The 25,955-nt window shown below is 31.8% G+C and overlaps 1 protein-coding gene across 2 annotated transcripts in view; it reads right to left on the reverse strand.

Moving 5' to 3' along the window:
- The window catches only part of LOC126883081 (calpain-9-like), a 425,026-nt gene that overhangs the window by 372,706 nt on the left and 26,365 nt on the right, over positions 1-25,955 (reverse strand). For both annotated transcript variants that reach the window (XM_050648317.1, XM_050648311.1), the window contains exon 2: positions 4,387-4,704. In XM_050648317.1, the coding sequence (XP_050504274.1) occupies positions 4,387-4,666 (280 nt within the window). In that variant the 5' untranslated portion in view covers positions 4,667-4,704. The remainder of the gene's footprint in view (positions 1-4,386; positions 4,705-25,955) is intronic.

The raw sequence follows: 25,955 nt of genomic DNA on the forward strand, positions 1-25,955 counted from the left end.
ACTGCTAAATATGGGTTATTGGCTGATGTTCGAGGTCTTTTAGTTATATATTTTCCCAATTTTGCCCAAACTCCGTCACCTAAGTAATGACGATGTGTTGCCTCTTTGTGAGTTCGTGACCAACTCAACTAGAAATCGACAATCATCGATTTTCTTTCTATTGGCGCGCCTGTGCACCGAAAAATCGTAGTTGGATCTTCGCGGGCGTCACCCAAGGATTTTGTAGAGGGGTATATTTTAATCCAATTTTAATTAAAGTAATTTAATTGGTAGCGTGATCGCTACACTCCCTCTATGTTAATATATACCTCTATGGGTTTTTCGCAAATAACTCAAAAAGTAAGTATTTTGTCGAAAAAAACGTTCCTAGCAAAAATATAGCCTATAAGAAAGTAAAAAAATGGTGTACGCGTTAGGTCTCTGGATCTCGTAGAACCAGCGTTTTAGCCAATGAAAAATAGATTCATATTCACCAAATTTCAAATAGAATATTTCGACGTGAAATATCCAAAAAATTAAGCACTTTTTGGGGAAAACCCATTTTAACTTTTTTAAACTGTTTAAAAACTTTATTTCTCTTTTTACAAAAAGTTTCTAGCATTAAATTTAAGCAAGTTACGCTCAAAATAAAGTTGGTCCCTTTTGTTTTTGCAAAAAAAAAATCGGGAAGACCATCCCCTAATTAGCAACTTAAATGAAATTAATCGTTACCGCTCCACAAATTATTTTACTTATATTGTGTTTATATGATCTGTAAGTTTCATCGATTCAAAGTGCTTATTTTTGAAAAAATTTGGTTTCAAAATAAAATTTTTAAAAATTTAAATTTTGAAAAATATGCTTTTTTTCAAAATAACTTAAAAATTGTTAGAGATACCAAAAATCTCGAAAAAAAAAGTCAGCATTGCTTTTCTGAATATCATGTATTTTTTTGTTTTTCTGTTAGACAAAAATTGATTAAGATTTGGTGTTTCTAAATTTGCATAGATTCGTGATCAGTGACTCGTTCAACCCCTTTTAACTACAGCCCTTTCAATAATAAGGACTTTGAACCGATGAAACTTACAGATTATATAAACAATATATACACGAGTCAAGAAACTTGTGAAGTCGTAACGATTAAGTTCATTTAAGATACTAATTAGGGGGGGATTTTCTCGATTTTTTTTACCAAAACCAAAAGGGACTAACTTTATTTTGAGCGTAACTTGTTTAATTTTGATGCTAGAAATTTTTTTTATAAAACAAAAATGAAGCTATTTTTAATCACTTTAAATAAGTTGTAATAAGTTTTCCCCGAAATGTGCTTCATTTTTTACTATTTCACGTTAAATTATTTCATTTGGAATTTGACGAATATGAACCTATTTTTCATTAGCTATAACTCTGCTTCTACTAGGTGTGGATATGTGATATATACACCATTTTTTAAAAATTTTTACAGGTTATATTTTTGCTAAAAACGTTTTTTCGACAAAATAGTTACTATTTGAGTTATTTGCGAAAAACCGTCTAAAAGCGTGGTTATTTTGTTGAAAAAATGAACATATTCACTGCCAAATAACCCAAAAAGTATTGACTTAGTGAAAAAACTCTATAGAACAAAAGTTACTTAAGATTAGCCAGTTTATCCATTTCCTGACTTTCTTTGGACAAATATTTTTTCACCACCAAGAGGGGGTGAAAACCACCCCCAGGGCAAAAGCACTTATCGGCACAATATCACTTTTTTTCTTTGACTTGTTAGCTATGTGTTAGCTATGTGTATGATTCGAAGAAAAATAAGATCATCTAAATCAGAGTGGCATAAACAACAATGTAAAAAAATTGAGAACTACGAGCGTATGTATGACGCATTCAATATGCACAAAAAACTGAAAGAAGTTGCAGCACTGAATAAAAAATGTAATTCTCCACTAATCGAAGATAAAAATGGAAAAATTATAATCGATATCGAAGGTCAACTAATATGATGGACAGAATATATAAAGGAATTATTCGATGATGAAAGAAGCGAACTAGATGACATGAGCGGTCCTCCAATAACTAGGGAAGAAGTGAAATACGCTATAAAGAACGCAAAAGACGGCAAGGCGATCGGACCAGATGGTATTTACGTAGAAACACTAAAGCTTTTAGGTACCGAGGGCATTACGATACATACGAAATTATTCAACTTAATCTATGAAAGCGGAAAAATTCCTAAAGATTGGCTTAAATCCTCATTTGTTGTACTACCAAAAAAAGACAGAGCCACAAAATGCAGCGACTATCGCACCATCAGCCTAATGAGTCATGTATTGAAAACTTTTCTCAGAATAATTCATCAAAGAACATATAGAAAAATTGAGGAAAGAATCTCAAGCACTCAATTCGGTTTTCGCTGTGGCCTTGGAACGCGTGATGCACTATTCGCAACCCAAGTTTTAATTCAAAGATGCAGAGATATAAATCATGACGTTTTCATGTGCGCGATTGGTTTTGAAAAGGCCTTTGATAGAGTTCGTCATGAAAAAATGCTACATATTCTCAAAACTACTGGTCTGGACGGTATGGACATTAGGATAATCGCAAATTTGTATTGGGGCCAGGCTGCATGTGTTAGGGTTGGGAATCAGTGCTCTGAAGAAGTAAAAATCAAGCGTGGAGTTCGACAAGGCTGTATATTGTCACCAATGTTGTTTAATCTTTACGCTGAAACAATCTTAAATGAAGTGTTGGAAAACGCAAAAGAGGGAATACTCATTAATGGTATGCTTATGAACAATATCAGATACGCAGATGACACCTTGATACTGACAGGATCAATTGAACATCTTCTTGAATTCAAGGAATCACTGAAGGATCAATTGAACTGAATGGTGGCATTCTGCGCGATATATGGACTCAAAATCAACGCAAGAAAAACAAAGTTTATGGTTATTAGTAAACAGGCAGCCGTAAATACTAATAACTATAACGTAACAATCGGTAATGACTCAATTGAACGAGTAAGTAATATTATATATCTGGGTACTCATATTAATGAAAGCTGGAACCCTAGTACAGAAATAAAAAGTAGAATTTCCAAAGCAAGAATAAGTTTTATGAAATTAAAGAAAATCCTGTGCAGTCATGATCTAAATTTGGAATTTAGCATAAGAATGGTTCGATGTTATATATTCCCAGTACTACTTTACGGGGTTGAAGCATGGACCCTGAAAGAATCGCTTTTGAAAAACCTAGAAGCATTTGAGATGTGGGTCTACCGCCGTATTCTGAAGATCAGTTGGGTAGAAAGAGTCACAAACGAAAGGGTTTTACAACGTTTGAATAAAAGTTGCGAAGTAGTGAACACGGTTAAAAGGCGCAAATTGGAATACTTTGGTCATATAATGCGTCACCCAGAAAAATATGACATACTACACCTTGTCATGCAAGGTAAAATAATGGGAAAAAGAAGTGTGGGCTGCCGTACAACTTCATGGCTCAAAAACCTACGCCAATGGTTTGGGAAAACTAGCACTGAACTATTTCGTATGGCTGTAAATAAGACAATGATTGTTAATATGCTGGGCAACATGAGATCCAACGATCCACAAACGGTCTCGGCACCTTAAGAAGAAGAAACTTTTCGATCCGATGTAAATTTCGCAAAATATTTTACCGTCACGCTTCTTTTGCTCACCTGGTATATTATGACAATAAGGCATAGAAAAAATATGAAAATGGTATAAACCTTAAAATAAATCCTAATCAAATTGCATGCCACATGCCATAAACTACCAGTATTTTGTTAATTTGGTGCTGTTTTCCCATGCCAAAAAAATACGTAAACTTTGGTTACTAAAATATCCTTTATCTACTCTATGCCTTAATATTATGAATAAGTTTTTAGTTTGTGAAAACTGCAATTATAGATAGCAGTACGTGAAGGGTTTAAAGTGTGCGTGAAGTAACAATGTGTTTTAAATGGAATTTACTTTTTCGCACTGTTTTTGACACACTTTCATATAATCAAATATCCTTAACTTTCGCGTTGTCATGGTGATGACATAATGAGCAATAAATTACACCAACAATTTTGACAGTTTTGTGGTTTGAAAAAAATTAGAATTTTTAAATGTCAAAGTTCTAAAAATTGTAGAATAGAAATGACTTCCAGTGACGAAGAGTTACAGTTTTTTTATTTGTTTATCGTAGATACAATATTGTATGACACTGTACGTGAAGTACTTTTTGCGAACTTACGCGATGTACAGCACTCGCTCCGTTGTCGCTCGTGCTCTAAACATCGCGTGCGTTCGCAAAAAGCATACTTCACGAACTGTTTCATAAATAACTATTATACAGTATTATTATTTATTGTACAATAAATCAATAAATAAGCTATAAAATCAATCTCACCTGAATAATTATGTGGTTGAAAAATTGAGCTGCATCCATTGGAATTAAGTCCATTCTCTTTTATGGGTCCTTTTTGAATAGTACGACCATTAAGGTTGTTGTAACCGTTGGCATAGCCGTTGTGATTTTTGATATATGCTTTATAGTTGTAATGTCCGTTTTGCCCAGCCTTGCCATTGGGTATAAACCCATTTTGTCCATTGTGGATTTTAGTACAAGGATAATTATTATACTCTTGGTAGTTCTGATGAGCAACTCCCCTCAGAAGAGTTTGCGGCATTTTTAGTTTATTACATTCTAATTTCTAGTGGTTCTCATCTGAAATAATAAAAAATATATTAAATAGATTTTTTAAACAACGGCTGGGAATTACTGAATTTTAATCAAAAGCCACTGGAATTCAAATTACACGGAAACTTTTTATGGCATTTATTACAAAATTGGTAAAAGATACTAACAAAGATACCAGCATTATTTTTCCAGCATTATTACCCATAATATTATCGCATTAAATTGTCATTATTTTTTCATACAGAATTAACCCTTAAAATTTGTCATACTTATTTAGAAACACCCTGTATAAACTTTGGAATAAAAACAAACATTTCAGCATCCCAACATAACGTAAGATAAATAAAATGGATGAATTGGAATAGGAACTTTATTACCACCTATGTTTGATCAAACAATATTGATCCTCAAGATATTACAAAATTGGTCAGCATTAATAACATGTACCTATTGGGGTGACGTAAAATTTAATGATTTCGATGATTAATTAAAACACGATTTTTACGAAATATGCAGGCGTTTCTTGACTACAGCTTGTATGGGATTAAAAAATAAATGATTTTTTCTACGGCCATGCTAAAACAGCCACTTTCCCGCACGCATTTCTTTTCCGAAAGTAGAATACCTTGCAATATGGCTTTAAAATATATTATAATACATGCAACAAACTAATATTTATATATTATTTACTAACTTATTTCAAACGTATCTTATTGTGTTCGTGTTTTATTGAAATTAACGCGATTATTTCATTCATAGGAGATTTTTACCAATAGAAAGCTACATAAATAAAAATTAAACTGATAACTTTTGATAATATCCCGTCGTCAAGTATAATACGTCAGATGCAATTCGTTGCTACGAAAACATACATTCAGTGACATTAATGACAAATATAGTTTTAAAAATTATAAAAGTGATGACTTTCAACCGTCAAATATTTATAATAACTGTGTGTTTAATTGTAATACTAATTTGTACTTAGGTACATAAATAAACTTAGGTACAATAAAATTTTGGTTTTGAACAGTTTTATTCATGAAATAATCGCAACAAATTGCACTCGACCTCTAAAATTATTATCGAATTTTTGCCCTCGTGACACTTTGACATAATTTCACTCCCCTTCGGGTCGTGAGATTAAAACTGTCAAAGTGTCACTCGGGAAAAATTCGATAATAATTTTAGAGCTCTTGTGCAATTACTACTGATTATTTTTTAATGGATTTAACTTCCAATCGTACAGTTAGATTTTTGATCACGTTTTTAATTCTGTCCAATCAGATCATTATTTCATCGGTAATTTTCTACTGTAGAAAATTACAGTGAGAATTTTTTTAAGTAGATTGTTTTTGTTTAATTACAACCAGTTTCTTAGTTTTGACAACTGTCACATTTAAGAAAATATCCATAATATACTTTTAGTTCTGCATCTAATGTCAAATTTTCACGAGGAGAACACAAATAGGCAAATTTTAGCTTTCGATTTACTTCGGTAAGATTATTTCATGAATAAAACTCTATTTATAAATAAATTAACTAATATTTTATTAATATCTTCACCTAATTATTTGCTTAACTGCTTTTCACTTTGACAAGTTTAAAAATCTGCGTCACATTAATTGGGATAAATGTCACTGACTGTTTTTATATAAAGACTTGAATTTTATATGTAAGTATTAAAAAATAATCTTACGAATATCACACGACCGTAAGAATAAATAAGAAAATAATGCTTCATTTTTTCTCAAATTTGTTATCATTTAGCCACTCGAGCCCTGCGGGCTCTCGTGTCTATTGCCAGACAACAAATTTTCGAAAAACTGTCGCATTATTGTCAATTTATTCTCACTGCCTTGTGATATTATACCCGATAATTTTTTATTATTTCATTCATAGAAGATTCTGACCAATAGAAAGCTACAGAAATAAAAATTAAAGTGATAATTTTTGATAATATCCCGTCGTCAAGTATGACGTCAGATGCCCTTCGTTGCTACGAAAAAATACATTAAGTGACATTAATAAAAATTACTGTTTTAAAAGTGACAAAAGTGATGACTTTCAACCGTCAAATATTTATAACAACTGTGTATTTAACTGCAGTAATCTGTACTTACATAAATAAATTACAATAAAATTTTGTTTTTGAACAGTTTTATTCATGAAATAATCGCAGCAAATTGCACTCGATCTCTAAAATTATTATCAAATTGTTATTGTCACTTTGACATAATTTCACTCCCCTTCGGGTCGTGAACTTAAAACTGTCAAAGTGTCACTCGGGAAAAATTCGATAAAGGCTATAGCGGGATAAGATGGCCAAAAATGCCCCCGCACCGATCAGCCCCGCTACTTATGTTTTCGATAAAGCATATAAAATTATGCCCTCATGCAAATTTTTAGCTTCCCAGAGGTCCTAAAACGTCTCAAATCCAGAAAAGAAAAATTTTTAGGTTTTATTTTTTTGTGAGCGCAATTTTACTTGAAAAAATCTGAAAAAATTCAAGAGATTGTACCTTTTGAATAAAAAACAACCTAATTTTTTTCAGATTTTTGTAATGAAAAATGAGCCCAGGAAAAATTATTGAAATTTTCAAAGAATTTTTAGGTTATGATAATATGATTTGGCCAACTTTTAAATAGTATTTTTTTATGTACTTTTTGCCGTTCTTTTAAATAGCAGAGGCGAAATTTTTAATATCTGAGCGGAAAGAACGAAAAAATCGAGAAAACCGTTTTTGGCTGTCTCGAGATGCATCTCGGGACAGCCAATTTTAGGATTTAGGATCGTGACTACAACAACTGAAAAAAAAAACTAAAATTGTGAATTTTATCATAAAATTTGGTATGTGGGGTTATAATAATATTTGGAACAACTTTTCCAAATAACTTTTATCGATATCTGTAACGCGAAGCAAATCGAATCGCATATCGAAAATTCACCCTGTTTGTGGATTCGCAGTAGGCCGCGTTTAAAATTTAGAGTTCAGTGGACTATTTTAAAAATTGTGAACCATCAACCTGTATGACTGTGCAAAATTTCAAATCTGTATATATTTTCATAGCCGAAACTTAGGGGTGTCTTCATCTTAAATGCGACACACTGTATCTTATCAATTCGATAATTTATTGCAACTAATATAGTCGTATTTTTTATAGATTCAAAATATACAATGAGAATACTGACTAATTCACTAATTTTATCATAAAAAGTTCAAATTGATTTTTTTTTTTTTTTTTTTTTTATTTAAAATTAATGTGCTCGGCTACTAAGGCCACTTGCACAAGAACGGTTACAACAATATTACAATAAATAATATGTTACAAAATGCAAAAAAATATGGTACAATGAAAATTATATTTTATAATACAACTGAATGTCTTTTAGAAATTTTATGGCGCACTTGATTTGATCCGCATTATTTAGTATGTCTCGTATATTGTCTTTGAGGTGAAAAAATAGTCTTCTGGCAGAATATTGGAGGCATTCGGTGAGAATATGATTCACTGTCAGTTGTAATTGACAGCTTTCACAATTAGGTCGGTTGCTGGATGACATTAGGTAACCATGTGTTAATTTTGTATGCCCGATACGGAGTCGTCTTGCCACGACAAGATCTCTTCTAGACAAACTTGTAGGTCCAAAAATAGGAGGACTATCGATTAGCGGTTGAATTTGATGTAAAGCTGAGCAGTTGGTGTCCCAGTGTTGTTGCCATCGGACTCTTGTTCTTCTTTTAATGTAAGCTTTTAAATCCTTGCTAATTTGGATGTTATCGGCGATAACAGATGATGTTGAGGCAATCTTGGCATGGTGGTCTGCAAGCTCATTACCTTCTATCCCAATATGAGATGGTAGCCAGATCAGAGTAACTGTTATATTTTGGGAAAGGATACGTTGGTAATGGTCATGGATCTTTTGGACGATAGGATGATCAGTGAATATGTTTTGGATAGACTGGATTGAGGCTAGAGAGTCTGTGCATATAGCAACTTGCTTATTTGATAGAGAAATGTTTTTGATAGCTTGAAGTATGCTGAATAATTCGCCAGTATGAACGCTACAAAAAGGGGGGATAAGGGATGCCGTGATAAGATTATGTGACGTTGTAACAGAACAGCCTACCCCTGTATCATTTTTTGAAGCGTCAGTATACAGAACTAAGTCGTATTTCTTTGTAGAGATTATTTCTTTAAAACTGTTCCTAATGAGTTCCCTCGGAGTTGTAAATTTATCGTATCTTGAGAGTGATGTGTTAATATGAGGAATGACTATAGACCAAGGAGGATAAGGGGTTGGGAGAAGTGGAATTATTTGTGATAGAGAAATGTCATCAAGTAACTGCGCCAAAATTAGTGGGACGGGTTTTATCGAAGGTAATTTAGAGTGGTCATGCAGTTTATTCGCGGATGATACAAAAAGAGGATATACTGGGTTAGAGGGATTAGAAGAAACAGATACTGCGTAGGACAGCAGCAGCTGCTCCCGTCTAATCCAAAGAGGGGGTTCATTTGCTTCACAATATAAGTTCTCTACGGGACTAGATCGGAAAGCTCCTATACAAATGCGGAGAGCTGTGTTATGTATTGAATTTAGGAGGTTAATATATGTTTTAGGAGCAGAGATGTATATGTAAGAACCATAATCCAGTTTGGAACGAATAACAGATCTATATATCTTCAGAAGAGAATTTTCATCTGCACCCCATTGATAGTGTGAAAGAGTTTTGATAATATTTAGTCTTTTGTGAGCTTCACCTTTTATTTCTAATATATGTTGCTTCCAGGTAAGTCGTGAGTCAAACGTTAAACCGAGTATATTACATTCTCTGACAGAGGGAAGATAAGCTTTGTCAATCGTAATACTAGGAGATGGTGATGGTGGTCGTCTACTAAATTTTATTATTTTTGATTTTGTATATGATAATGATAAGCCTATGGAGCTTGTTTTCTTAATGAGGATATCTACTGCGGATTGAATGAGCTTAGAAGTTGTAGAGATAGATCGTCCGTGGCAGTAAATTATTAGATCGTCTGCATATAAGACATGTCTAATGGGGGAAAGTATATTAGAGCATAAATCACTTATTGCTAGATTAAAAAGAGTTGGGCTTAATACTGATCCTTGTGGTACCCCATCGGTTTGAGTGTGAACTGATGAAAAAATACCATTGACAGACACTCTAAACGATCGAAGTGATAAGAAATTTTGTATAAAATTGAATATGTTACCCTTAATATTATAAAAGGTTAGTTTGTTCAGTATAGATTGCCTGCTAATAGTATCAAAGGCGCCTTCGATATCAAATATAGCAGCGACGACTTCCTGACTTTTGTTGAAAGCATCAGAAATATGACTTTGGAGAAGTATTAGATTATCTTGAGTCGAGCGATTTCGTCGGAAACCTGACTGTTCTTTGGGAATTATGTTATATTTGTTGAAGAACCATATAAGTCTTTTGTTAATCATTTTTTCTAAGATTTTGCACATGGTGCAAGTGAGTGATATTGGTCTATAAGCACTGGGTGACGAGCGAGCTATGTTAGGTTTTTTAATGGGTATTATAATTGAGGTTCGCCACTGGTTGGGAAATTTGTTGGATGACCAGATTAAATTAAACGTTTCAAGAAGTTTAAGGAGACCTAAGTTGGATAGTTTTTTTATAAAGATATAGGGAATATCGTCGGGGCCAGAAGCAGTGTTTTTGAAAGTGTTAATGACCGAGGTAAGTTCTACGTAAGAGAACGCCGAATTCAGATAAGTAATATCCTTAACTGTTTCGGAAGAGCATGGAGGAAGGGTGTTGACTAATGGCTCAAGTAAAGAAGAATTTATTTTGCTTTTAAATTTTGTATCGAAGTGTTTTGCTAGGGTTTCGCCAATTTCTTGATTATCACTGATAGTAATATTATTTGAGATAAGACTAGAGATTTTAGTGTTTGTATTGATGCCTTGGATTTGGCGTATTTTTTTCCAGAGATCAGTAGGATTGGTATTTTCGTTAATAGAAGATACATAGTTTTTCCAAGAAGATTTTTTACTTTGTTTTATAATGAACCGTGACTTGGCTCTAGCTTTTTTTAATGTTGTGAGATTTTCGGGGTTTTTATTTTTTCGATAATTTTTTAGTGCCACTTTATGTTGTTCTACAGAGCTTTGGCATGAGGTATTCCACCAAGGAACTCTTTTTTGTTTATGTGACATAGTACTTTTGCCAATGTGCAAATTGGCAGCTGAAAGTATGATGTCTGTGATTAATGATATGTTATTATCAATATTATCTGATAGTATGAGAGAAGGAAATGCGATATCTGTTTGGGATGTATAACTTGTCCAGTCAGCATTTTTAAGTCGCCAGTAGCTTCTGGGCAGAGTTTGTTCAGTATTGGGAATATTAGATGATATAAAGATAGGATAATGATTGCTATCATAAAAGTCATCAGAGACTTTCCAAGTTAGTAAAGGTGCAGATTTGGGATCACTAAAGCTAAGATCTATCGAAGAAAACGTCCCAGAGGAAAAATTTAAATGTGTATTAGAACCTGTATTTAATATGCAAGAGCCTGTACAGTTAATTACATTCTCGATAGTTTTGCCTTTATTTGACGTATGATTGGATCCCCACATAGAATTATGAGCATTAAAATCGCCTACTAGAATGTACGGTGTAGGAAGCTGATAAATAAGGTCTAGAAGTTCAATTTCCTTTAGTGAGTGGTTGGGTGGAATATATACACTACAAATAGTGAGCTTATTTGGACACCATACGGTTATGGCGATAGCCTCAAGTTCGGTGGTGAGAGAGAGGTGAGATGAAAATAGTTCGCTGGAAACAAAAATTGAGGTTCCACCACTGGCTCTATTGTAGTCAGTTCGAACATAGTGATAGTCTTCAAAATTTTTTAGTTTAGGAAGTTTGGATAATTTGGAATTAGTTTCTTGTAAACATATGATTTCAGGTTGTTCTTCGGCATCTAATTGCTGGATTCTTTCCAAGCGAGGAAAAAATCCATCGCAATTCCATTGAATTATTTTGAAAGCGAGTTTTAGTTAGCTTGAGAGGTAGAAAACTGTGAAGATGGAAGAGCTTGTTCAGAAATAGGAAAGGTGGTTTCATCTTCAGTTTGGTAGTCAGACGAGGCACTCATATTGTCATTGTCATCAGGATTAAGTTGTCGTTTAATTTTTTTTTGTAGTCTAGTAATGCGGTTTTTAAAAGACCTCTCAGTTGATTTTGAATGGAGAAGTGATAAATCGTTTAGTAATCCTTCAATGTTAGAAGTGAAATTAAGAGCTTCTTTAAGTGGATCTGGGATGCCATATGTAATTTCTAGGAAAGCTGTAAACTGAGTTTCGGTAAGAGTTAGTTCCGATGAATTATTTTTGTAGATGCCTTGAACTGCATTAAGTGAACTGACTGTTAGTTTATGTTCTTCTGTTATTGTTGTTTTGGATTTTTTCTTTTTGCGTTTACAGGGAGTATTAGTTTTGACAAGCAAGGGTGGAGGCATTTGGTTGTTAGTTAGATCCGGTGTAGTGACCGGAGAAATTTGAAGTGGGGTGCTTGCATTGCTGTCAGTAGATATGGGTCTTTTATGGCCGTGTGTTAGGAGGGGTGGTGACTCTGTAATGTCAGTTTGTGTTGAAGTACTTGGAATTTCGGAAGAAGTTGCATTTAGTAAATTAGTTTCAATATGACTGCTTTCCGTTGGAGATAATATATCGGTGGGAAGAGATACGGGGGTAGCGGGTGTAGAAAGTTCGGTATGAGTTACTGTGATTGGAGCATTTGTACAAGCGTCAGCAGTGTGGCCAGCTTGTTTGCATAAGAAGCATTCTAATTTGTCAGTAGACACAAATATTCTATTTGGCGTGTTGTCGTAAGTTATTAAGATAGAGGTTTGAATTGAAAAGTTTTCGTTATCAGGAATAACATAAGAGACTCTTCGGAAGCTCATTATGTGGGCATAATCATCACTAAGTGAGCCACATTTCACGAATGATACAGGAGAAGCTATTTGTAATCCGATATCTTTAAGTGCTTTTTCTATTATAAGGTGCGGTATTGTGGGCGATACATTTGATATGAGGATACGTTTAGCTGGAGTAATAAGTCGTCTGATAGGGACAACTATTGAGTTTATGGTAATACTTTGGTGGGTACTCAGAAGTTCGTCGACTACTGCAACGGAGGTTAAATAAATACAAATACGATTATTAGAAATTCGAGATGCAAGTGCATGTAAGACAAGGGCTTGATTTTTATGAGGAAACGATGGAGGTGCAGGTTTAGTTAAGGTTGCGGCGACATAAGACTTATTCATTGTTACGTTAGTTTGTAAATTTATTTGAGAGTTATTTGAGGTCATTTTTGTGAGTGGTCCTGGATGCCAAAACCACTACACGTAAATTTTATTAATGCAACAGACGTCCTAGTAGGACTCTGTGGATAAAGTGATAAAAGAATAACAGTTACCTGGTATGATGTTACGCCACTGGATAATCAAATTGTTCAATTAATGTAGTTTACGATGCACAGTTTTTTAAAAAAAAAAACTCAAATTGATTGCATTGAAATATTGAACCCATTAATACTTATTAATATAATATTATTATAATAATTATTATAATATTTATAATAGAGTGAGTTTTAAAAATCCTTAAGTATCTCGGAAACGACTTGCACGTTTTTCGTAGGTTTTGGTGGGTAGGGGTTTTTTAATGCAGCCGATATTACAGTGATAATTACATTGTTGTCAGATTTTCGGTTTTTCTGGAAATCTAATGAAATTTCTTATTTCAAATAGAGCACCCTGTATATTTTTTGCGTTTCAAGGTCCTTAAGATATACTGATTATTTTTTATGTTATATTCTCTATACCTAAATGCCATAGTTTCGGAGTTATTGCTACATTTATTAAAAAAAAATTAAAGAAATTATAAAAATCAATTTTTTTGGCCCGTGTAGACATTATTTTACGTTCTTTGGATCATTGGGAACAAAAAAAGTCTTTTGTAATTTTTCTCTAAAGTTAATCGTTTTCGAGTTACAAACAATTTAAAACTGAAAAAAATCGAATAATGACGATTTTCAAGTTTTAAAAACAAAAATAAAAAACATTATTTTTGAAACTGCGGAGTACCCAAAACCCTTCTTCCAGGGGCTCGCTATAAAATTTTTTGGCACGTTTTATTCTAAAACATTGATTTTTAAATGTTAATGAAGCGCATATGAGAGGACGGGCGATCGGGATGCATTAACAACTAAAAAACAATATTTTAGAATAAAACTAGCTTAAATAATTACTTATTGGTAACTGATAAAATAAGGCTTTAGCTTGAATTTCTATACTTGGCAGTTTCAAAAATAATATTTTTGATTTGTGTTATTTAACCTTGAAAATCGTAATTATTCGATTTCTTTTCAGTTTTAAATTATTTATAACTCGAAAATGAAAACTTTATAGAAAAATTACAAGAGAACTTTTTTGTTCCCAATGGTCCAAAGAACGTAAATAATGTCTACGCAGGCCGAAAAGATTGATTTTTATAATTTGTTTAAAAAGTTTTTTAAAATAAATGTAGCAATAACTCCGAAATTACGGCCTTTAGGTATAGGGAATATAACATGGAAAATAATCAGTATTTCTTAAGGACTTCAAAACGCAAAAAATATACAGGGTGTTTTATTTGAAATAAGAAAGTTAATTAGATTTTCAGAAAAACGGAAGATCTGACAACAATGTAAGTATTACTATAATATCGGCCACATTAGAAAACCCCAACCCACCAAAATCCATAAAAATCGTGCAAGCTATTTCCGAGATAATTGAGGGTTTCCATACATAAAACTCACTTAGGATATTATATTATATTATTACACATAATTATATAAACATTATTTTTTATTAATACACATTAATAATTGGTTCAATACTTCAATGCAATCAATTTGAATTTTTTATGATAAAATTAGTGAATTAGTCAGTACTTTGATTGTATATTTTGAATATATAAATAATACGACTATATTAGTTGCAATAAATTATCAAATTGATAAGATACAGTGTGTCGCATTTAAGATGAAGACACCTCTATGTTTCGGCTATAAAAATATATACAGATTTGAAATTTTGCACAGTCATACAGGGTGATGGTTCACAATTTTTAAAATAGTCAACTGAACTTTAAATTTTAAACGCGACCTACTACAAACAGGGTGAATTTTCGATATGCGATTCGATTTGCTTCGCGTTACAGATATCGATAAAAGTTATTTGGAAAAGTTGTTCCAAATATTATTATAACCCCACATACCAAATTTTATGACAAAATTCACAATTTTAGTTTTATTTCAGTTGTTGTGGTCAGGATCCTAAATCCTAAAATTGGCTGTCCCGAGACGCATCTCGAGACAGCCAAAAACGGTTTTTTCGATTTTTTCGTTCTTTCCGCTCAGATATTAAAAATTCTGCCTCTGCCATTTAAAAGAACGGCAAAAAGTACACAAAAAAATACTATTTAAACGTTGGCCAAATCATATTATCATAACCTAAAAATTGTTTGAAAATTTCAAAAATTTTTCCTGGGCTCATTTTTCATTACAAAAATCTAAAAAAAATTAGGTTGTTTTGTATTCGAAAGAGACAACTTCTTGAATTTTTTCAAATTTTTTGAATTAACATTGCGCTCACAAAAAAATAAAACCTAAAAATTCTTCTTTTCTTGATTTAAGACGTTTTAGGACCTCTGGGAAGCTAAAAATTTGCATGAGGGCATAATTTTATATCCTTTATCGAAAAAATAAGTAGCGGAGCTGATCGGTGCGGGGGCATTTTTGACCATCTTATCCCGCTATAGCCTTTAGAGATCTTGTGCAATTACTACTGGTAACATCCCGTCGTCAAGTATATTACGTCAGATGCCCTTCGTTGCTACGAAAAAATACATTTAGTGACATTAATGACAATTAATGCTTTAAAAATTATAAAAGTGATGACTTTCAACCGTCAAATATTTATAACAACTGTGTGTACTTACATAAATAATTTTTACTTATACAGTATGTCCCTGTAAGTTGTATCCATATGGAAACCTTTTTTATTATTAATTTTACGAAAAAAAGTTATTCTTCATAAAAAGCTCTGCTTTGTCCAAAACCTAAAATTTAACCATCAAATGTCAAATTTTTTTAATATTATACGAGGTATGTCAAAAGTTTGAATTTCACTCAAGAGTAAAGTAGAATTATTTTTCACAACATTAAAAATTGCTATTATGAAAAGTTGTTTGGAATTAAGAACTGTATTCTAGTATGCAATTACATCCTTCTAATTGAAAAAAAAAAAATTTTGAAAAATTTTGGATAACTAACATTATTTTCAGTTGTTTTAATTCAGATAACTCTTTTATTATTAATTTTACGAAAAAAAGTGATCCTTAATAAAAAGTTTTGCTTGGTCTAAAACCTTAAATACAGCCATCTTATGTCAAATTTTATCAATTTTATACGAGGTATGTCAAAAAATATGAATTTCGCTCAAGAGTAAAATACGTTTATTTTTCACAATAGCGAAAATTGTTATTATGAAAAGCTATTTAGAATTAAAAACTATGTTTCATTATGTAATTACATCCTTTTAATTGAAATATTCTGAACTATAAAGGTACTTTACTTTTGATCTAAATTTATCTTTTTTGACATACCTCGTATAAAATTGATAAAATTTCATATAAGATAGTTGTATTTTAGGTTTTAGACTATCCAGAACTTTTTATTGGGAGTGACTTTTTTTCGTAAAATTAATAATAAAAGATTTATCAGAATTGAAATAACTGAAAATAATGTTGATTATCCATAATTTTTCAAAAAAAAATTTTTTTCAATTAGAAGAATTAGAAGGATGTAATTGCATATTAGAATATAGTTTTTAATTCCAAACAACTTTTCATAATAGCAATTTTCAATATTGTGAAAAATAAAGCTACTTTACTCTTGAGTGAAATTCAAACTTTTTGACATACTTCGTATAATATTTAAAAAAATTGATATTTGATGGATAAATCTTAGATTTTGGACCACGCAGAGCTTTTTATGAAGAATAACTTTTTTCTGTAAAATTATTAATAAAAAAGTTTTCCATATGGATACAACTTACAGGGACATACTGTATAAATAAATTACAATAAAATTTTGGTTTTGAACAGTTTTATTCATGAAATAGTCGCAGCAAATTGCAGTTGATTTTTAAAATTATTATCGAATTTTTGCCCTCGTGACAATTTGACATAATTTCACTCTCCTTCGGGTCGTGAAATTAAAACTGTCAAAGTGTCACTCGGGAAAAATTCGATAATTTTAGAGCTCTTGTGCAATTACTACTGATTATTTCATTCATAGGAGATTCTCACCTACAAAAATCTGAATTAAATCGATAATTTTTGATAATTCCCCGTCGTTAAGTATATTACGTCAGATGCCCTTCGTTGCTAAGAAAAAATACATTCAGTGACATTAATGACAATTAATGTTTTAAAAATTATAAAAGTGATGACTTTCAATCGTCAAATATTTATAAAAACTGTGCGTTTAATGGTACTAATTTGTACTTACATAAATAAAGTACAATAAAATTTTGGTTTTGAACAGTTTTATTCATGAAATAATCGCAACAAATTGCACTCGATCTCTGAAATTAATATAAAATTTTTGCTCTCGTGACACTTTGACATAATTTGACTCGCCTTTGGCTCGTGAAATTAAAACTGTCAAAGTGTCACTCGGGAAAAATTCAATAATTTTAGAGCTCTTGTGAAATTACTACTGATTATTTCATTCATAGTAGATTCTGACCAATATAAAGCTACAGAAATCTGAATTAAATTGATAATTTTTGATTATTTCATTCATAGGAGATTCTGACCAATAGAAAGCTACAGAAATCTGAATTAAATCGATAATTTTTGATAATTGCCCGTCGTTAAGTATATTACGTCAGATGCCCTTCGTTGCTACGAAAAAATACATTCAGTGACATTAATGAAAATTAATTTAATGTTTTAAAAATTATAAAAGTGATGACTTTCAATCGTCAAAATAATAACTTTGTGTTTAATTGTACTAATTGGTACTTACATAAATAAATTACAATCAAATTTTGGTTTTGAACAGTTTTATTCATGAAATAATCGCAACAATTTGCACTCGAACTCTAAAATTAATATAGAATTTTTGACCTCGTGACACTTTGACATAATTTCACTCGCCTTTGGCTCGTGAAATTAAAACTGTCAAAGTGTCACTCCGGAAAAATTCAATAATTTTAGAGCTCTTGTGCAATTACTACTGATAAGTCGATGAGATAAAATTACTTTGACATTATACGCTGTGAGCTTCGCTGGTGTCGCTCCTGGCGGATTACTAATCAACTTTCACTGGTAATTTTTAAATTTATTATTTAATTGTTATCGCTTAATATTTACAACGCAAAAAAGTAATTAAATTATAATCGATTTTTTTAAGATTTTGCTAATCATATTGACGTTCTATTGATAAAATATGAATTTCTTACTTCGGATACTTTCACAATTATCGTATAGATGGCGGTAAGATTAATATATTAATTTATAATTAGATATTACGGAACATTAAAAAAACTTAAATTTAGTATTTAAAACGTATTGTATATTTAAGGTAAAAATATATAACACAACTTTGACAAACTAATACTTTTTATAATTAATGTTTTTAATTTTAATTTTAAATTAATCACTTTGACATTTATGTCAAATTTCCAGTAATCGTTTACAGACTTGTCACTACTGGCGCTCGCGAATTTGTAAATATCCCTTCTACGTACGAGCTCACAGCGTATATTCAAAAGTCAAATCAGTAGACAATAACACTGGTTTTAAATCGTCGTCATCGAAACCAATAATGGCAACCAATTTTGAAAGTTTGGTTTTGACAACTTTGTTAAAGAACGTATTATTTTTTTGTGTATTTTCACTCCTAAATAAAAATTAATATATCTCTATTTGTTGTGGCTTTCTTCCAAACGTACGGCACTAGAAAAATTATTGTTCCTAACTCATGCGGAAAGTGTCTTTCCAACATTCGACTGCTTGCCCGAACTCCGCTATCGCGTCGTTCGGGTCAACGGCAGTCTTATTTTTTCTTGGCCACCCTATATAAATAATTATCTTACTGTTTATATTACTGGTAGAGAATTGATCATTTAAAAAGGATCATTTAAAAAATCACCAGTTTAGTCATCACACCCAGATGGTTGGCGTCACTAGTATTATATACAGAGTATTCGAAATAAGTTTCCATACCGAAACTTATGTCGAGTACTTTATAAGTGAGGTTTTCATTGGGAAGGAAAGATCATAAATTGAACGAGGAACTCAGAAATGATTTTTAAGTTGCAATATCTCAGAGGCTTACTTTTTTTAATTTCAACCCATTACCCTTATGCGCGCCAATGGTGATTATAAAATTCTTAATTGTATGTCCAAAATGATCAATAACCTCTAAAAACCCACCAGATTTCATTTTCGTATCTCAACAGGTTTTAGAGCAAGAAATAAATCGTCAGTTTGTAAGAAAAATTTAAACACCCCGTATTTCGGAAAGGAAGCACTTGCGGACATACGTTATTCCAGCAAACTTTTACTACTTTTTCATGTATATTATATTATATTCATGTATATTACCCCTTAAAGTTTGTGACACTTATTTAGAAACACTCTGTGTATGACAAACGATCATAATTTATAAAAATATAATCAATCTGTTTCTGGATTTTTCTCCAAAGTGGCCTATTCTCGAAAAAAATGAATTTAGTCGATAATTTGTCCCTCACTGTATAATAGGGAACTTGCATAAAATTTAAAATTGGAAAAAAATGTTATAAATCACAACAGAACATAATTTAAAACATGTATCAATGATAAAAAAGTTTTGTTTGTCTTTCGTTTTTCCCCTAAAGACGATTCAAAATTCAAATTATTCCAGCCAGCAAGAAACGCGTCGTGACGTCATATGGTTTTGCATTTACATTTTACACCAAAAAGTAAACAAAATTAATTAGACATTATAAACGTCAGTAAAAAATACAGTTATGTGACGTTAAAAGTGTTTTTGTTCCTTTGAACTATTCATAGAAAATTTTTACTTTTACAAAATGGTTTTATTTTCAATAGTAAACCTTCTTTTCTTTCCTTCAAAAACTGTATCAAACTCCAATCTCAACAAACTGGTATATATTATTACAACGACATACGATAAATGTCATTAGAATATAAATATTTTTCCTTTATTACCCTGCGACGAGCTGGCCAAATACCCAAGTAGGTGGAGCCCAATAAACTAAAGAAGGCAAAGAAGAATATACCTAAATATAACGCTGTGTCTAGGTATACGCTAACGTGTACGCAAATAAAAAAGTTAGTGTCAGAGTGTTGGAATTTGTTTAATTGCGTTGTGTTTATACTTTAATTTAAATATTGATTAGTAAAGAGATTTCCTATTTCTTATTTGTTTAGTGTTTGTTTTTAAATTAACTATGCAGTGTGGACAATTATTTAGTTGTTTTAATGAGTTTAACAAAATTTTAAAACAGTATGAGAAAGTTAAGAGACTATAAATTAATATATATTTTTGTAGTTATAAGTGAAATACAGTATTTAGTATTACAATATAGTACAATATGTTACAATTTAGTATATACAATATTTAGTATTACCGTCCAAAATTAAAATAAAAGGAAGACCTAAAGCTTAATATAATATATTAAATATTAAATATTAAAATATTATTAAATTAAACAAAAATGTTCTTGCTTAGTAAAAAATTTTTTCTAATAATTTATTTAATCTGACTAATTTTTGTATTTCGACAATGACATCCGATTTGGACGTCGAAACGTTAATAAAATCTTTTTTTAGTTAAATTGTGGCTCATTTCCCATTTAGAATAGTTGATTATAATAATTAACTTCGTATAAAAATTATTTTAGCAATATTTTGTACGTGTCATGTCAACTAAATACATATATTTATTTTGCTAACCTAAATATATACTTTTATTATATACATTGATTTATTACAAGTAAGTTTGAAACATGTGAATAGTTCTGCTTCCCTTCCCTTAAGGTGATAAAGTAGCGATCAACAGGTAGCCAAAACGCGTTCCAAGATTGCGGCTGTAATTTTGAATATTTTTTTGAAATATTTGGCACACGTATTCGTAATATAATAAAGAATGGCGGTACAGAGCCCAATTTGAAAAATATATTAATATGTGGAAATTACTCTGTAATTAAATACAATATTAAAAAAACGAGCCTGTACCGCCATTAAGAAGAACAAAAAATACACTTTCTTCAAATAAACTTTTTTATCCGATGCCTAGATTTTGTGTCATTTTGGAACTTCTAATGAAATAAAAATTTTTAGTAGTTCCAAAATGACACAAAATCTAGGCATCGGATAAAAAAGTTTATTTGAAGAAAGTGTATTTTTTGTTCTTTTTAATGGCGGTACAGGCTCGATTTTTTAATATTGTATTTAATTACAGAGTAATTTCCACATATTAATATATTTTTCAAATTGGGCTCTGTACCGCCATTCTTTATTATATTACGAATACGTGTGCCAAATATCTCGAAAAAATATTCAAAATTACAGCCGCAATCTTGGAACGCGTTTTCGCTACCTGTTGATCGCAACTGTTTCCTCTTAACAAATATTTTTCTATCAAACAAACACTAAACATATCAAAATAGCATGTATTTACCAAAATATACAGTCACTGCGTACGTTAAATAATGACGTCACTGGCTTGATGAAGTTTAATTCGCGTGTATGTACCTAACTTTTTTATTTGCGTACACGTTAGCGTTTACCTAGACACAGCGAAATATAACCATAATAATAACTAATGTAAAACTAGGTGACGTCACGGGCCGTTCGAACTACTTTAAAATACCGAAGACTTTAAATTTGTACTTCTAAGTTATTATGACGTTTTGAAGAGTGAAATTTTGGAAATCTCATTTTTATACAAAACTGAACATTATTATGTAATAAAAAAATGTGCAAGTTCCCTATTGCGTGATATAACTAAAAAATCCATAAAACCGGGTTCTCTCTTAAAACTTAGATCCTAGGTATATATTAAGTGCTGTAATTAAGCATATTCTGATTTCATTTAAAATTATAATCATAATGGCGTCTCAAAAGCAAGTGCACAGATTTATATAGATATACCCAGACTTTTTGCACTAATTATAACCACCTAAGTAATTATTAGTACGGTCTGGCTGGTATTTATCTTTATTAGCAAGGAAAAAACAACGGTTATATAATTGCATAAGAAAAAAGATCAGCCAACCACGAACGCCACTACCGAGACAAACATTTCAAATTATTATTATTATGACGATATTATTTTCAATTTTGAGTAGTTGATAGATTCGAGTAATAGCTAATGTTTCCACTGGGAAACAAATAGGTAAGTTTATTTTATTTATACGCAAACTTTTTTTAAATTTAATCGAGGTAAATTAAGAGCCGATATTGGTAAAATTTGCTAATCATTTTAGGCACTGTATGAGTTTGTACCTTAAATAGAAGAACCTTAAGGCTATGGGTACATAATTCGCAAATATTTTACGTGTATCCCTAATTTTTCTGTCTTTACACGGCAAATTACATGTAGTAAAATTCACACTGGTATGGATATGTAAACATTACTAGAATGTCATTCTACTTGAAAATGTCATTATTAATTTAAAGAGATGGGTTTTGAATGTTCTTGGATAACTGTTAATTTTATAATTGGAAATTATTAATTCAGTTAGGCCCGATTGTTCAATTGGAGATTATCTTCAGATTAAAAATAATCTTCAATTAAAAGTAATATTGCGTTGTTCAATGCAAGTTTAACACTTAACCATCTGTTAACCAGAGATTATCTTAATCGTCCAAAAACGAAGGATTAACGGTGTTACCTAGAGATTTGTAACCTTATTTTCTGGTTTTAAATTAAATATTGTCAAGAAAATTAAAGATTAAAACAACCATAGTTATTGTACTATATTGTGTTGGTATTGCTACTTTTAAATCGTGGATAAGATTTAAAATAATTTATTATAATTTAGTGTCTACATAAAACATAATTTTGGCTATTGCTAATAATGGTGTCTTTGATTTTGAAGATGGAGATATCACAAAAGACGAAGAGTTCTTAGCTGTTGTTAATAAAATTTTTCCTCTACGAAAAAATCCTGTTTTTCGAGTAAAAGAAAATAATTTTCATAAGTGGTCAGATAATGAGTTTTTGAATAGATTTCGTGTAGCAAAGGAAACAGTTTTTATGATTGTTGATCGTATAAGAGACAGGATAGCTCATCCTACAAATAGGCAAACTATTTATAATAGTTAATTAACAAATATATAAAATTACCGGCCAAACCCGATTTTAGGACAAACTAGTTTGGCCTATTGGGCTATTTTTTCCCGTAATTTGTAACTGCATCACTTTCTTATTCTCGAGAATATGTTTATATTTTTTAACAAAAGATATTAATATTTCTTCTTCATCAGCCGTAAAGCTCTAATCCGGTAATACTAATATATTATTTATCTATGGCTCTAATATTTCCCTTTGTTTTATTATTTTTATACAATGAACTGTCAATACGGATGGAATGGCCCTGTCCCATTCAAATAGTGAAGCGAGATTACCACCAACATACAAGAAAGAGGTTCTAGAGAGAAACGGACAAGGTGCTGGAGAATTTGACAGGCCGTGTAATTTGAGTTGCCTATATAAATGGACCCGATTAAATCAGTATTGACAGTTCGTTGAATGGACCTCATATTTTAATTTTCAGGGCTGATTGGCAGTACATATTTCAAAATTTAAATACTTTTTGTATTTACAGAGTAAATAGAGTACAGATTACCATATTTGGTGTTTAAATCAGTTTAAATACTTTTCAGAATTGTTATTTGTATTTATCAAAACAAATACCTACTTTCCTAAAGTATTTGGGAGTTAAATAATTTTAAAACTATTTAAATACTAAATTACTGACTGTTTTATATAAAGTGAAGAAGTCCTTGATTATGTTTTTATGTTACTTTTTTTTTATATTTAGAATTTTACTTTTATATTTCCCCGTTTAAGTTGATATAGGCAACTCAAATTACACGGGCTGTCAAAGTCTCCAGCACCTTGCCTGTCTCTCTCTAGGACCTCTCTCTTGTATCGTGGCTGCATTAATTGTCCATAGAGGTATATATTAACATAGAGGGAACCTACCTTCCGCGCTTCCTGACGACAAGATCTCATGGACTGGTTTGCTGCATCTCTTTCTAACACATTGTATCGAAAATCTATGATGACATTCAGTGTGAATATAGGCACGGAAGAGGAGGACAACTGTAGCAGCTTTACTATGCGTAAGAGTGAAACAGCACTAATCCAAATAAAAAAGATGGTGTCGTCACTTCGCTCTGAATGACACTCTCTCTATGCTAATATATAACTCTATGTAATTGTCTTCCTGCCTATTCCATCCGTATTGACAGTTCATTGTTTTTATACCATTTTTTGAAATTTAAATTTAAAACACGAAAATAATCACTGACATGGGAGCGTCACTGCGTCAAAAGTCATGAACGCCACCGTTTATACCACAGAACACAATTTTCGGTACAATTTTCATGATAAAATTTGTTCCAAGCCGTTAATTAATAACTAGTATCATTGCCACTGCTTCAGTATTTGGGTTTAATAAATCCGAAAGTTAACCTGCATTGAACAACTTAATTAGAAATAATCTTCGAATTAAATTTAATCATGGTTTACTTAATCCATGAGTTAACCATTGATTGAACAACTGGCCCTTAATAAATGTGATAATTTTTTCACTAACTATGTATTCAGTGATTGTAATAATTTATTTGTACAACAAAGACTAATAATCAATCGAGAAAAGAAGAAAAGTGTTAAGGCCGGCCGTTGTATGAAAGAGAGGTCCCCAAGTCGCAGTGCAACAGAGAGAAAAGATTCTTTCCCGAGAGATGCTGCCTCTATCGGAGAAATAACGCAATAGATATCTAAGCCAAGCGCGGACTCCAGACTTTATAGTCAGCTGATAGTTTAGTTTCAGTACAGAGAGGTATGCAGGTGCGGTCTCGCTAAGATGACTCGAAATCGTTTTATATATGAGGTGCGAACTTTTCATTTTCTAGGAGGTTTAAGGACGGGTTCTCGCTGAAAATTTTACTCGGATAAATACTGTGCTCGTATCTCGTGGTAAAATCTAAACCAAAAGTATTGGAAAAATCTATTTCGCATATTGGTTCATCATAGTTTGTTACCTACTTCTCATGTCCCAATATTATAAAATTATACCAGGGAAGAACAATTATATCACTCAAATTTGTCTAATTGTCTAATTTAGAATGAAAATGTAATTAATGTTTAGAACATTTAATGAAAGCTTATAACCAAGGATGGTACTAAAGATGAGCAATTTGGTCCGTCGGTCTGCCTGACCGCGAATATAACTCCTCCGTCACTGTACCAGGTAGAATAGCGAATGAGGTGTCGAATGAAAGCCTATAATCCAAGGATGGTACTAAAGCTGATAAATTTGACCAAGGCTGTCTGTCCATCTGTCCGTCCGACCGCGAATGTAACTACTCCGTCATTATGCCAGGTAGAATGACAAATGAGGTGTCGAATGAATGGTTATAATCCAACGATGGTACTAAAGATAAGCAATTTGGTCCGTCGGTCTGCCTGACCGCGAATATAACTCCTCCGTCACTGTACCAGGTAGAATGACAAATAAGGTTTCGAATGAAAGCTTATAACCCAGGATGGTACTAAAGATGAAAAATTTGACCAAGGCTGTCGGTCCATTTGTCCGTCCGACCGCGAATGTAACTTCTTCGTCATTATGCCAGGGAAAATGACAAATGAGGTTTCAAATGAACGATTATAATCCAACGATGGTACTAAAGTTGAGCAATTTGGTCCGTCGGTCTGCCTGACCGCGAATATAACTCCTCCGTCACTGTACCAGGTAGAATGACCAATAAGGTGTCGAATGAAAGTTTATAACCAAGGATGGTACTAAAGATAAGAAATTTGACCAAGGCTGCCTGTCCATCTGTCCGTCCGACCGCAAATGTAACTTCTCTCCGTCATCATGCCAGGGAAAATGACAAATGAGGTTTCGAATGAACGATT

Source organism: Diabrotica virgifera, chromosome 1 (genome assembly GCF_917563875.1).
Source record: "Diabrotica virgifera virgifera chromosome 1, PGI_DIABVI_V3a".
NCBI lineage: Eukaryota > Metazoa > Arthropoda > Insecta > Coleoptera > Chrysomelidae > Diabrotica > Diabrotica virgifera.